A 15,908-nucleotide genomic window follows, 5' to 3' on the forward strand; every position below is an offset into this window, starting at 1 on the left:
ATATAGATCATGATATGCCACATAAACTTCTAAGTACCATTTTGTCCCATATTTTCCAAAGCTTATAGCTTATATCTTTCCTTTTATGTTGCAGAGATGGGATGAGTCTATTCTTATCTGAACCCAGAGATCTGACATGCCAAAGCACTGGGATGTTTTCCCAGGATGAGTCTGATGTAGATGTTGGTGATAGCATCAACGTGTGTTTGGATAGCGTGTGTGAACACAAAGATGCACATCCTGTTGTGCTTGAGTAAAAAGAAGGAGAAGATGAGAAGAGAGGGGGGGGGGGGGGTTACTTTATCTGATGGACAGAAGTACATGTACAAAGAGAACCCAAGAACAAAACATTTTGATGCACATAAGCTGTTGGTAAATTGACAACTAGGTTTCACGAAAACACCTTATTTGGAATATCCAGTGATCATTTATACATGCATGTGTCCATATGGACATAATATGATGGTTAGAAGAAGTTATCAAAAACATGAATGAAAAATGTAACTATGGTACAGAATTAATAAAATGAACTGCAATAAATAACGAGCACCTACAGTATTTCCATAAGAGAAAATGGGGGAAAGAACGTGCAAGTGATTACACATTACTGTTCAAGTTTGGGGTCAGTAAGTATTTCTTTTTTTTTTTTTTTTTTGGACTGAAATCAATACTGTTATCCAGCATTGACAAATTAAAGCAGGGACTTGTGTTAGAGAGTAAAACTCCTAAACCTGCACTGAGTGAGCTAGTTTGAGTTAGTTCATGTAAAAGAGTTGCATACCCGCTGTAAAGTCACAGTGTACTGCTCCCAAACAGTCTCCTCCATTCCTGAGCTCTGCGAGGAAAAGAGAAAGAAAGCACCATTAATCACCAGACAGGCTTCACTAATGTCAGGATGCTGTGTGGAGAGACATGCAGGGTTGAGTGGCTCATGCACAAATTGGTCCTCGAAGTGTCTTGGATGAATTATTTCATATTTACATGGATGCACACATAACATTAAAGGAATATTCCTGGTCAAGTACAACTTAAGCATGACAGCATCTGTGGCAATTACATTGGAAACACATAATTAGCAAGTCCAAATTACTTTGTTATTTTATCTAAAATCAACAGCATACCACAGATTCTATCTATACAGTTTAAAGGTGAAGTGCATAATATTTTAGGGTTAAAAAAAGAAATATTTTATTTTTATCAGTTTTTTGGGGTCAGTACATTTTTTTTTTATTAAAAGAACCTAATATTTTTACTCCGCAAAGACGCATTAATATCGATGCGTAAAAATGTTTATAAGGTTACAAATATTTCCTTTTTTTTTTCTTTTTTTTTTTTAAATGCTGTCCTTTTGACTTTTTTATTTAAAAAAGAATCCTGAAAAAATGTATAACAATTTCCACGAAAATATTAACCAACACAATAATAAGAAATGTTTCTTGGGCAGCAAATCAGCACATTAGAATAATTTCATGGATCATGTGACACTGAAGATTGGAGAAATGATGCTTAAAATTCAGCTTTGTCATTTTACAATATATGAAACTGAAAAATTATATTACAGTTTTTACTGTTTTTTTGATCAATACAGCTTTCTTGTGCCCAAGACGCTTTTAAATACATTTACAAATCTATCCAACCATAAACTTTTGAACAGTAGTGTACATTTTATTTTTTATCACATTATAATATTCTACACACTTCACCATAAAGTTGTAAATAACCCAGTATATTCCTTAAAATGAGATTATGAAAATGAATATTATTCGATCAATAAATCAATAAATGAAGACCCTCCCCCGGCTATATGGTATCATCCAGAAATACCTGTGAACACCTCATTATTTGGTACGACTCATAACGTCACTGCATCAAACTCAGGGTCTACCACATACGGCAGAAGAGTGTGTATGAAGGATGGGCCTGTCATTTCCACAGTTCACAAGGGCGAAAGCACAATTTTTTATTCTTAAGAATAATAAAGACATATGAGGACTGAATCCATATCAACTCACAGCTCTATGCAAGCCAATGTCCTTAAACACAACGCCAGGGTCTGCATATCCCTCTTTAGGACACATATAAACAACCAGCCTCACACATACACACACAGCTCAAGGGTGTGACATATCCATCAATATTGATGATTAACTGGAAACAGTTAAAATACCACCCAACCTCAACTAAACCATAACGACACAAGGTTAAACCACAGTGACTTTGACAACAGGTCCCGTTTAAGTTTCTTAAAATAGATGCCTTTAATTAAATAAGTTTCTGTTTAATCTAAACAATATCCTTTTCTACACCTGATTCTCCTCTCCATGTTAAGTAAAATGTACATTATTTACATTTTGGTTTTAATGTTCTGCACTTCTCTTTAGCTTTTCCTTACAAACCCACACTTCCCCTCATCCCCGTTGGCATGTGGGTCTAATTGGAGGATTGTGCCTGCAGATATCTGCCCTCAAACTACTACAGAAGCATACAATTAGTGTGGACATGTGCATTTGTTTGGCTCTCCACAATCGCTCAGAGAATGCGCTATGCAGCAAATAAAACCAATCCAGAGAGATAAAGTGAATAAAGGGCCTTATGCTGATAAGCTTAGACAGCTATCCTCCTCTCCTCCTGCGCTGGGCTGTTTTCTGTTGGTGGCTAGTGGAGATATTGTTCATAAGATGGTGATGAGAAAGACAGATAGCGAGAGAGCTAAAGATGCTGCATCATTTGAAGGCAGTTCAGGCTGCTTCTATGAAGCACTCAACTCCTTGTTCTGGAAAAATGATGGAAAGTTTCATAGCTATATGAAAAAATCACAAAACTGCTCGCTTCATAAATCAGAGAACGCCACTGGAATGTCCTGAGGACTTTCCAAATATTAACATGAACAACGATTCTGAGCATTTTCTCTATATCTAGTTTGCCTGCGCAAGTTAATAAACAAATATGCATTTATGAGCATTAATTAACAGTTCACCCCAAAAATTTTAATTCACCCTCATGTTGTTTCAAAACCATATTTTTCTTTATTCACCATCAGGTTTGATGTCAATGAAAATCATAAAATATCACTGCTCAATCGTCACTAACATCAAAACTTGTCTGAACTCGCATGACAGGATTAAAGAGCTACGAAGGTGGGGAAGGTTTTCAACAAACAAAACATTACATTTCAGTTTCATATTGTACCATTGCATGGCTTCAGATGAGTTATTTAGAGGAATGCAATCGAATGGACTGTTTTTATGACATTTATAAAGTCCTTGTTAAAGCTGGACAGGCCTATAGAGTGCTATTAGCTTCCACTAACTTTTGTGTGCGCGAGAGCGTCACGTTCCAGCGCTTTACATGGGATGCAAAAAACAAGATTTTGTTTTCAGGAGCAAAGGAGCCAGGTCTCCTCTTGGCTTATATCAAAATCTTCTGATTTTTTTCCTCGTACCTCGTATTTTTAATATTGTTTTTTCTCTCTCCTCTGCGCTTCCATGTTCGTCACTTCTCACACTACTCCTATGTCATACGCTGGAACGCAACTCTCTCGTGTATGCATCTACAACAGTAAGGGGATGCTAGAGATTAGGCCTATTGTTCATAAAGTTTTAAATATGGATATTTTTTACAAAAACACATTGATTCGCTTCAGGAGGCATTTATTCAACCCTCAGAGCTGTGTGGGACACTTCTTATGATGGATGGATGCAGTTTATTGGATTTCTTTTGGACTATTGAAAAATACCACCCATTCACTGCCATTATAAAGCTTGGAAGAGCCAGGACTTTTTTATATAACTCGGTGATAGTATTAGTCTGAAAGAAGAAAGTCATACACACCTCGGATGACTTGAGAGTGAGTAAATCATTGGGTAATTTTAATTTTTGGGTGAGCCATCCCTTGAAGTAAGGTCTGTGGTGAACACAAGCTCAAGATATTTTCATGTTTTATTCTACAACACAAAATACAGCAGTAATACCCCCTTGAGATTTTTAAAAGCATTTATTTGTCTTGAAAAAGGCGATCGCTAACATGTGGCTAAATGGAAATACAGGAGTTGTCAGTGACATTAAACGGGTCTTATCAAAGTCTTTATAATCGTACTCTTGCACACTATTTGAATTCAAATTCAAACATTGAAAGAACATTCTGACTGCAATACTTAAGACATCTCTGCAGGAAACCAACACCCAACCCCCTCCTGAGAACTAACCTAAAAAAAATAAAATAAAACTATCTCTTTCTCCAGTCTTATTTAGTAAACTCCTCACAACAAGGTCAAGACTCTCATCTCTCTCTGGCCTGGCTCAGTCTCAGAGGAACAGGACCCTGAGAGCAGCCTGTGAGGAGGACTCTGCGGGTCCCAATAAGCCGAGATGTTTCTGCAACACTGTTTCCTGTCAACAGGCCCATCAGCATGAAGCAGTCCACACCACACAGACCTGAGGGAACAGGGCCGCCGGGACAGCATGTAAACTCAACCTGAAGACCACACCCTGTGACGGGCCGTCACGCTAACATGTCTGAACTGTCTGTCCACACAAGCAGATACAACAGGTTAGACGTGTGACAAGGAGGAGGGTATGTGACGCATACACACACACACACACACACACACACACAAGCATTAAATCCTCTGCCACACTTGTCAACAGAACACCTGAGCAAAGAAAAACAAAACTGTATAATAAAACTCCCCTCCATATGATAGGAATGTCCTGGTTCATATTTATTAGCAGTCCACCCCTATGGGTTTTTAATAGCTGATGCTGATATCAATAAAGCAGGGTGATCAGTTAAAATACTTTAACTTTTAATAAATTAATCAAATTAATTATTATTATTACAAATGCAAATGTTAACAGAATTGTAAAATCAAACGTACACTTTTTTTTTTAACACAACGTTCACTGAAAATGTATTTTTATTGATATAAAATACACTACTTAATTGACAAAGCTAATAGATTAATAGGTAGATTTTTGAACAAAGAAAAAAAAAATTCTATAAAATAACCGAAAAGGTACTGGCAGCTCATTACACATGACATTTCTGTAAACTCTAAAACACAACGCTATACAGTGTCAAATTAAAAACACTGAAAATAGAAAATAGTGTGTACACCTTTAAAAAATAAATAAAGAAAAATTCCTTTAAATTACAGTGCATTGTGCCCTATTTTTTACAGATTTGTTTTAGAGTGTGCAGTACATACTAGGGATGTGTGGTATAAGATAAGATAAAAATACAGTATTTAGACATCAAAGCTTAATATATATATATATATATATATATATATATATTAGGGCTGGGACAACGCGTCGAGGTCATCGATGACGTCAACGCAAAAAATACGTCGACGCAAAATATGCGCATCGATTCGTCGACCTGTTTTTATTTCTCTAAAAAACGTTCGCAAAACGTTTACCTTATGTGCGCTGAATATACGCGATGGCTGGATCAACATTCTGTCCAACATTATATAACCAATCCAGGGGTTTTTCTGCATTGATCTTTTTTTTTTAGCGGCTGTCAAAGCCTTATTTGATCAGTGAGTGACAGTGACAGGGCACGTACGAGAGAGAGCCCCGGCTGCGCGCGCACTCACAGTCTTCAAACAACACGAGCGCTTCTTGCTCAATCTCTCCCTTGTGCATATTAATCAAAATAATTAAACACGATAGAAAAAGGGCGAAACACCAAAGTTTCACGTGCGCTCGCGCACTCACAGTCTTAAAACTACACGAGTGCTGTCTTGCTCTCTCGCTCTCTCGCTCTCTCTCCCTCCCTCTCCTTCGTGCATATTAACCAAAATCATTAGACACGATAGAAAAAGGGCGGAACGGCAAAGTTTCACGTGGAGCATTCGGAGATTGTTTTTTCTCCATGACAGGCTGCTGGCTCCCACTGTTACATTTACATTTACATTTATTCATTTAGCTGACGCTTTTATCCAAAGCGACTTACAATTGCTATATATGTCAGAGGTCACACGCCTCTGGAGCAACTAGGGGTTAAGTGTCTTTGCTCAGGGACACATTGGTGTCTCACAGTGGATTCGAACCCGGGTCTCTCACACCAAAGGCATGCGTTTTATCCACTGCGCCAAACCCCACCCCTGTTAATTTTTTTTTTTTTTTTTTTTTTTTTTGGAAAAGCACTCTCTGTATTAGCTTAAAGCCCTCAAGTTTACATTGGTTACTGTATTCTTTTAATTGCTCTAAACAAGTATTTTGGGTGACCTTTTTTATTGAATGCTAGACATCAAGTTGTTGTTATTTTCATCTGAAAGAAGAACTTTTTTTCAGTAAGCTAGGCCCTATGTGTTCAGTAAGTTTGTTTCAGTAAGCTATGTGTTTTCAAGGCTTCAAGGTTTTATTGAATGCTATCTCTATACAAGTGCAAAGTAATGCATTCTTAGTCAGTCTTTTATTTTGTAATTTTAAGAGCAATAAACATATATTGCAATGTTAAGGAATTCATGTTTTTTTCATTCAGATATGTAAATCAACATGTATAAATTGTTAGTAGTCAATTAATGGGGAGATAATCGAAATCGAATCGGTCTGGAAAAATTAATAGTTAGATTAATCGTTTAAAAAATAATCGTTTATCCCAGCCCTAATATATATATATATTAGGGCTGGGATAAACGATTCTTTTTTATTTTTTTGGACATATATATATATATATATATATATATATATATATATATATTTATATATATATATATGTCCAACAGATCTGTTAAGACCTTTTTAAGCCATTTCAGAGATAATACACATATATCCTTACATTTATATCTATTTAAAAAAAAAAAACATTTTAGGCTTAAAAGGGTATTTATAGATCTGATAAGTAGAAATTGTTAAAATTAAAATGGCTTAAATGCAACTAAAATGCATTTGTTAATAATCAAGGCATGTTTTCTAAACTAAATTAACACAAAAAAAATTATATATATTAATTACACCAATATAACTACACCTAGTAATAAACATATGGTTTATATGTATTTTACCAAAAAACAAAACACTGACTCACGGCACAAATGAACGACTGCAGTTTTGATGAACAGATTTAAACTAACAGTTTGAACAGATTCACAAAAAATAACATACAAACTCTATTGCCAATTTAGCATTTACTTAGGTTTAAAAGAGTTAAAGAACAGAGGTGCTAATGAGACATCTGTCTAAATACTTAAAGGGGTGGTTGATTGCGATTTCACTTTTTTACCATTAGTGTGTAATGTTAGCCCGACTACGTCAGACTTTGTACTTCCGCTCAATTTCCTATCTCCATCTTCATAAAAGCAGGAAATGATCAGCAAATTTATAGTAAATGGGATAGAGCGGAGTGGAATAAAGGTAAATCATGTGAAAAATAAGGTTCTTTTTTTTTTTTTCACGCATTAACACGTTAAACCCCATAAACACAATCAAGCCTAGAAAAAAAAAAAAAAAAAAAAAAGTCACCCACTCCTTTAAATCCTTGAGGGATTGTGAAATTAGTCGAATGACTTTAGTCCACTTAATGAAAAATGCAATAAATAAATAGCTATATACATAACGTAGCTTAACTTCATTGCTAAATCACTGTGAATATATATTCAATCCCAAGCACACGCACTCATACACATCAATCCACAAACACTGCTTTGCCAGTCACTCCAAAAATACTCCTCACACCTGAGGGATACAGAGACCCAAACACCTGCTCCCCTCTGCCTCTCACGGTAATGACCGAAGCAGAAACCCCAGTCAGAGAAAGAGTTTAAACAGATGGATTAACAGAGGTAATGCAGCCACTGCCAGCAAAAGCTACGCTATGCGACAGGAGCCTGTGAAGTCCACACGCACACACCTGCACCTGCATTACCGGCTCAAGCACACCAACTAGGATGCTTCATTCAAACATTCAATCATATCATTAATTCGCAAAGTTTTATTTCAACAAGCAACATCAAACGGACGCAACACAAAACCACAAATTTCCCCAAGCACAAACAATCCACAAACCCAAACGCTTCGCTGACATACAACAACACGAAACTTTGCACACAATCACAAAACACGCCTACTAACACGATACAAACCAACTCCGTACAAATCAAACACGACAATCTTCTCTCTAAGGTGGCAGCTGATGGAAGGTTTTATCCCTGGAGGATCAAGCCACCGCAAACGCCTTTTTTCCATCCCCACCAGCAGTCTGAGCAGGCATGACGCATGCCTGGGTGAGAAGAGGATGATGAAGCTGTTCCTTAGCTCCTCGGTCTCCCCCCGCACCTCGATTCGTGCCCCTCCGCGCCGCCTCCATCTCTGGGCTCTCTGCAGGCGCACGCAGCAACCAAAGGGGAGCCAGTTCACACTCATCTCTCCCCATGGCCACCCAACCTCCAATCTAATTAAGCTCTGAGGCGGAGAAGATTAGGTGCCAGGAAAGAGAGGGAGAGGGAGAGAGAGGGACTATAAATAAGACTCACGGAGCCACGGCGAGTCCTGAACGACTGCACAGCGCGTGCCCACTTTCGGCACAGCACCGTTTTCATGTCTGCTCTCTCTCTCATACTCTCACTATGATTCTGCCGGGTCTCTTCTTATGTAATCCTAATACACAACTGGCCTACATTTACATACACACACACACACACACACAGATCAATACCTGCATATTTGTGTGTACAGACGAAGTGTATTAGCCTATGCACACACACACTCTCTCAAGAAATCCCAAGAGACTGCAGCGATCTGCAGGACAACAGCATTCACTTTAATATTTCAACATTGTGTACCGCTGAGGAAACTTTACAACGTTTTTAAAAATGCTTTAGCAGGGTAGCTCTCACTTGCACATGTATTCATAGCATACAAGTATTTTAGTGTTATCTATTAGTATTTATCAGTGATCCATTTCATTTAGCTGAAAACCGAAACTGAAAGTAGTTTATTTAAAAAAAAAAAAAAAAAAAAAAAAACAACTTACTATAAATACAACATTTAAGAATTTTTTTTATATATTTTTTATGTCTCATAACAAAATATGGCTTATTGCATTTAGTTGTTCTAAATGGGATACAAAACCAAAACCTCTTGCAAACTTATGTTGCAACTCTAAAAATATTGATTATTACTTCTTACATAATACATTTCAGGAAGAAAACGTTCAGCTGGGTGATTAATCACTTCCTTGTTACTGAACGAAGCACTTATGAGGCAGAAACAAGACTAACTAATTGAGGAAACTGTGGAAACGCCCCCTTTTTTATGTATTTCCCAGCATTCTCTTAATGACGTAGGCTTGATGTCACTCAAACCTGAAAGAGACAGATGGATTTGTAAACATAAGACAATAAGAGATCATGGGTCATAAAACAAGCACTCACCACACTATCTCTGTTAGCGGTGAAAAGAAGATTAGATGTTTTTACGCCCACTAACAATCTCTTGCCGTCCCTGTCCATATTTGCACGAGCACTAGTCTTTAACGAGTAACTTATTAGATGATGACGACCTGTTGATGCACCTAGCAGCTAATACACACATGCTTGACATCACTGTACAATTTAATTATACAGGCCTAGGCATTTTCGAATCAGACAGATGTAATGATCGATTATGAATTTACACATAACCTTACAAATGTTACCTTATTTCACGGTAATATTGTGAAAAAAGACCTGCATGTTATTCCTGTGGGGGCAAAGCTGAATTTTCATCACCATTACTCAGTGGCACATGATCCTTCAGAAATCATTCTTATATGCTGATTTGCAACAAATATATACAAATAAACAAATGTCTTCTTATGATACATTTTAAAAACAGTTGTGCTGCTTAATAATTTTGTAAAAAACACAATTTTGATTAATTCAGTATTTTGGAAAATTTGAAATAATCTTTTGTGACATAAATATTTTGATAAGTTTAATGCATCCTTACTGAATGAAAATATTAGTTTCTTAAAAAAAAAAATACCATGACCTTGTTGTTGCTAGCACTACGGGAATGTCATAATGTCTAACAATAACAGCAACAATGTGTCTTCACAAGCTGTTCCATGACAAACATGATATAAGTGGTTGATTCTATTATTTAGTACTGACACTGAAACAGACACTAATTTAACATGTGACCAAAAAGCAAAAAGGCTTGACATTATTTCCTATGAGAAAACAATAAATCCCCAACAGAAAAAAAAAAAAACTTACTGGACCACAGCTACTCTTTCCTCAGAACACTGGGGTGTAAAAATAGAGCAAAGTGAATGCTTACACTTCCAGAGAAAGCAGCACAGGGACAGACATCATCAGACTGATGCTCTTTGTTTGCTCCACTGGACAGGCAGTCCTCCAAAATAAAGTACTGTCTCAGATAACAACTCCAACAATTGATGGAGAAAGAAAGTCTTTATAATCTAGACACTTTTAACAAGTATCTCTGGGGAGTGACACTGGAAAATGTAATCCAGAAATCAGTGTGTCTTTTGGAAGAATAAATACTCTGAAAACAAAGTGAAAATAAGTACCTATAGCAGTAATATTTTTTTTCTAAATGAGAACAAATAAATAAATAAATTACAAACAAAAACCCCAGCAAAATTCATGTACAAACACTGTTTGTTGAAGCCATTCAAATCAATATAATCTAGGTGTTGTGGTATTAAAAAAAAAAAACAACATAAGATGCAATATAATAAAAGTGAGATCAAATACTATAAAGATATCCTATTAGAGATTCTTAAATTATTTAATAAAGAGTGTTCTGCTCTCCAATCACTCTAGCGCTACTTTGTTGACAGCCGAACTACAAGTGTGAACGCATCCTTAAACAACACCGCTTCTCTACAAAACCCAGCCTCCAAAAAAGATTAGCAGAGTTAGCATGACAAACAGAGGCTGCATTAGACTCTATAATGCTGTCACAGAGACAAATGTGATTTGTGTAGACAGCCATTTCAGTGATATCTGTCAGGAAGCAAAACATTTCATGTGTGATTTCAAAAATTAAGATAAATCACGATGTAAATGGCTGCAAATGCCCTTTACCACTTCTACCTTGCAATTTAACAAATACTTTTTCAACACCACATACACAGTCCTCTCTGCATATACCATGAAATATAACAAGCTCAGAGAAACAGCCTGCGTTCCTCTGTGAATTCAGAGAGAATTCTGCTCAAGCTGTGAGCGAACTGTTAGCACATGATTAAGGGTCTCCTTGAAATTCATTGTCACTTTCCATATGCCTCCTGCTGTAATGAAACATTTCCCCCTTTCTGCATGTTTCCTTAAATAATAGACACTTCCTATTTTAGCAAATAACAGCCCATAACAAATGAATTTTACAATTAATGCTTAAAACAGTTATGGCACATTGTGATAAATCTAAACCATCTAAAAACCATGCCGTTCAGAAGTTTGAGATTAGTAAAAAAAAAAAAGATATTAATACTTTTATTCAGCAAGAATAAAACTGAACTCAAAATGTAATACAAAGCATGATTAAGAAAGAATTGGATCAGTTGACATGAAGTGAATCAGTACTGATCTGAGAAACTAACGCATTAAACCTACGCCATGTTCATGTCTTATTAAAAGTTGTCTCTAACCACTCTAAAATATTAAACAGTTCTTTTCCCACAAATAAAAAAATCATGCCATTAGAAATTATGTAAAAGTGTCAGCACTTTTACATCAACGTCATCAAAGTTAAGCATTAAAAAATTGATAGAAAAACTGTCTGAATACTTTGGCATGCTCTTAAGAGACACTTCAGAAAGTCCATATTACCAGTGACACTTCTATTAGACAATAAATCAAAATGAAAGTACAGAAACACAAGTGCATTACCCAAGTTTACATCCTTTTCCAGCATCCTAAACCAGGTGACCCTGTTCTATTCCAACTCATTTGAAGCTCTGTTTCATCTTCAAAGAGAAACAAATTGTGCCATTTCAGAAGCAACTGCCAGATTATCCAACACCGCCAACCTAGGGTACAAAACTAACCGATGCCCAATTATTTCCCATCCTTTTATGAGGCTTTAACAGTATTGTCTACAGATGTATTAAATTAGATAATTTATGTTTATAAAGAGGGTCAGCGTGCATTTTAGATAGGGATCAGGCGTTCTGTAGTAGGGCATGAGACGGCTGGCACATTTAAATGCATGGTGTGAGATAAATGTGTGGATGGCCCAGGCTCATCAGTATATCACATTGAATTTCTTCAAGTGGCTGGTTGAGGGCTGTCGGACATAAAAACACGTTCAAAAGGCTACAAGAGATGAGGCGAATTCTTCTAGCGCCACTCCTTCTGCTAATATTAAAACAGCTAGCGTTTCCTCCGTGCTCCCAGGGATGACACCTCACTTAGCCATCTACCCTCCTGCTATGTGATGTAAACGATACCATGAACTGCTTTCTGGCATTGGATGTTGAAACATTATACACACACACATAAAGAGAGAGACTTAGCATCTCAGAATAGCAACTCCACTACACTCAGTAATTGCCTACTATGCAGCTGGAGGCATGTTAAATGGTGGACACTGAAAAAAAAAAAAGCGCATGTAAAGTGGGTAAAATTAAAATCAGCCCATGCAGGGGAAGCTTCTCCTGGACGTTTATCAGTCGTGTCCTCATGAAGCTCATCTGAGTCCAGGCTAAAGCCTCTAAGCAGAAGTGGAAACTGGGCCGAACGCCTATCGCGAGTGTTTGTTATCTGTGCTTACGATCCTCAAGCTGGGTCCTGCAGGGTCCTGGTATGAATGTGAAGGACCAAAAGTGAAATTTAAAAGATTAAAGTCTCTCAAGTAGTACATTTGTGGGTAAATATGTTCTTGGGTATCCAATAATCAGTCTGAGGGTCATTTTGAGGTTGGCGTTTGCTTTCTGCACATCATAACAGTGTGTGTCGATCTCTATTTGGGTTGAAGTTTGTTTCGAGTCAATATTATACTGATCAACAATGACATTCACAACTGCACTGTTTCTTTTACAGTATGCAGCTGCCCATTTATTTAAAGGAGACATATATATTATGCCCCTTTTTACAATATGTAATACAAGTCTCTGGTGTTGCCAGAATGTGTCTGTGAAGTTTCAGCTTAAAATACCCCACTGATCATTCATTATATAATTTAGAAAATGCCTATTTTGAGTGGAAACAGAAACGCGCTGTTTTTTTTTGGGCCTGTGCCTTTAAATTCAAATGAGCTGCTACTCCCCGCCCCCTTTTCTAGAATAGAGCCTGTGTTATTGTAGATCCACAGTTGAAGGATGTAAGGGTAATCAAAAAATAAATAAATAAACAGCATGAACACCAATTATCTAAATGAATGCATCCTAGATTAAGTCCTAGAAGTATTTCTTGTCAAGCAATTATTCAAGACAAGCAAACAGAGAACACAAATAGTCAAACAGGGTTATCAGTGAACTAAAACCAATACCATACCAAAAATTAATTAATTAAATAAATCAATGTTAACTAACAAAGATTACATTATTTTTATAAACTAATATATATATATATATATATATATATATATATATATATATATATATTAGGGCGGCACGATGTGTCGTTTAAGCATCGATATCGCGATGTACGAATCAACGATAGTCACATCGCAGGATGTGCGATGTAGGCTGTCGTAGTTAATCTGTTATTCATTAACTGTACGGGCCAGCTGCTCCCCGGCCCTTGACGAATGTGATTCGTGGATTAATTGCACAGCTTAACCATCATAGAGTGAAAGTTTATCATTTGCATGTGTTTTAAGTCCTGTCAGTTTAACAGGGGCAGAGAGAGCGTGAGAGAGAGAAAGAGAGAGCGCGCGCGAGAGAGAGAGAGCGTGAGAGAGAGAAAGAGAGAGCGCGCGCGAGAGAGAGAGAGCGCAAGAGAAAGCGCGCATGAGAGAGAGAGAGAGAGAGAGAGAGAGAGAGAGAGAGAGCGCGCGAGAGAGAGAGAGAGAGAGAGAGAGAGAGAGAGAGAGAGAGAGCGAGAGAGCGAGAGAGCCCCGGCCGCACGCTCACCGTCTTCAAACAACACGAGCGCTGTCTTGCTCTCTCTCCCTTGAGCATATTAATCAATTGACACCATGGTTTCGATGTTTAAATCATTTAAAATGAGAATGTAAGTGTGCTCACCCCATTTTTGTTTGTAAGAAAAAATTGGATTAGATTTCATAGATCGCAATATATAAATCGCAGAAAAATAAAATATCGCAAAACAATATATAATTTTATTCCTTTTAATTCAGTTGTTTAAACACACCCTAAGAATTAATAAAACTATAGCCTAGCCTATAATTGGGCTGCGAAGAGCAGTGTTGTCCTTGATAACTAATACTACAAATTAAAAAAGAAAAAAATATTATTCGTTATTTGAAATATAGCTGACTTAAATCATAATTATTAGATGAAAAACAAAGTATAAAAAAAAAAATTACAAATGTTTGTTACTAACAGTAATAAAACAAATTTCAGTTAAAACTATAAAAATGACAAAACCACATAATAAAATTACTCAAAGTAAAATTTTTATGACAAAATTTTAATAAAGTTAAAAATTAAAAATAAAAGAAAGAAAGAAAAACATGTATTTATTATTACTGAAATAACCCTAATAAAACACAATGAAAGTATTACTAAATAAATAAAATCGACTTTAAAATTAGCTTTAAGAAAATTGGGCTCATTTAAGCTTTTAGTTTTTCAATTTACAAGAATTAGACCCTTTGAATGCAACCCTAAGGCTACGTTTACACTAGTCAGAGAGTGTTTGGTGACTGAAAATATATCTGTGCTAAACTTTCACTTATCCTCCAACTCCCACACTGGCGAATAAAATCTGAGAATTTATTAGTCATTAGCTAATATTAGACATAATTTAGCCTAGCAATGTAGAGGGTTGCTTTGACCTCTAGTGCTCAAGTATATACAAGCATTCTTAAACAAGAGGCATCATCATGCAAGTGAAGAGTTTCAAAGAAACCGAGATGGACAGGAGGCATGAAGCTCAAGGAGCTCTGGTATTTTTAGGGCAGGTCAGGGTTATAGCGAAGGCTGCTGGTGACACAATCTCAGCATCCCTGCATGCCAAATATCCTAAAGCACACAAACATCACAACAATACTAGGGCTGCTCAATTATGGCAAAAATCATAATCATGATTATTTTGGTCATGTTGTAATCATGATTATTTAACACGATTATGAGGGCGTCATATGACGAAAACTTTATACGAGTGATTTATTTAAAATATAGTGATAAATATCAAATATCTGTTTCCTGTAAATAAGGTTGCTATGACATATACATTACAGAGGCCAGTGGAATTTCAAACAAGCAAAAAATTATTGAAAATAATTAAACTGTCAGTAATAAAAACAAAGACAAATACAACAGAATAAAAAGATACAAATGAAACAAACTGTGCTTTAAGTATCAAGCAGTATGATTATTTCATTTATTCACTATACTATTTAATGTCTCATTTCAGTTTTAGTTTGGCTCTGATGTGTATTTATTGCAGTTAATATGAAAAGGTTCATGTAGCGTGGTACAACCTCCTACAGAAATGAATAATCAAATGTAAAATAAAACCTAGCCCGCTGTCACTTTAAGAGCCGCATGGATCCAAATTACCATTACACACGTATTTTCATTCTCAAGTCTTAATGTTCATTTATTACATGACAAACAAAGGTATATATGAAAAATGTCCGAGTTGTGTTCCGCCTCTGGGCTTAGGCTATATCTCTTCCTGAGGAGCACCGCAAGTTCTCTTTCAAACTTTTAAAAACATGAATAAATATACTTTGATAAATCAAGCACGTCCTATTTTGCAAATGTCACGTTACATGATTTTACTGATTTGCACGGGAAATTGGGCTTTTATGCTTGAACG

The 15,908-nt window shown here is 36.4% G+C and overlaps 1 protein-coding gene across 1 annotated transcript in view; it reads right to left on the bottom strand.

The window, feature by feature from the left end:
- The window catches only part of LOC132114842 (tight junction protein ZO-2-like), a 63,619-nt gene that overhangs the window by 30,783 nt on the left and 16,928 nt on the right, over positions 1 to 15,908 (bottom strand). The window contains exon 2 of the mRNA XM_059523199.1: positions 782 to 835. Coding sequence (XP_059379182.1) covers positions 782 to 835 — 54 coding nt within the window. The remainder of the gene's footprint in view (positions 1 to 781; positions 836 to 15,908) is intronic.

Source organism: Carassius carassius, chromosome 34, assembly GCF_963082965.1.
Source record: "Carassius carassius chromosome 34, fCarCar2.1, whole genome shotgun sequence".
Taxonomy (NCBI): Eukaryota; Metazoa; Chordata; class Actinopteri; order Cypriniformes; family Cyprinidae; genus Carassius; species Carassius carassius.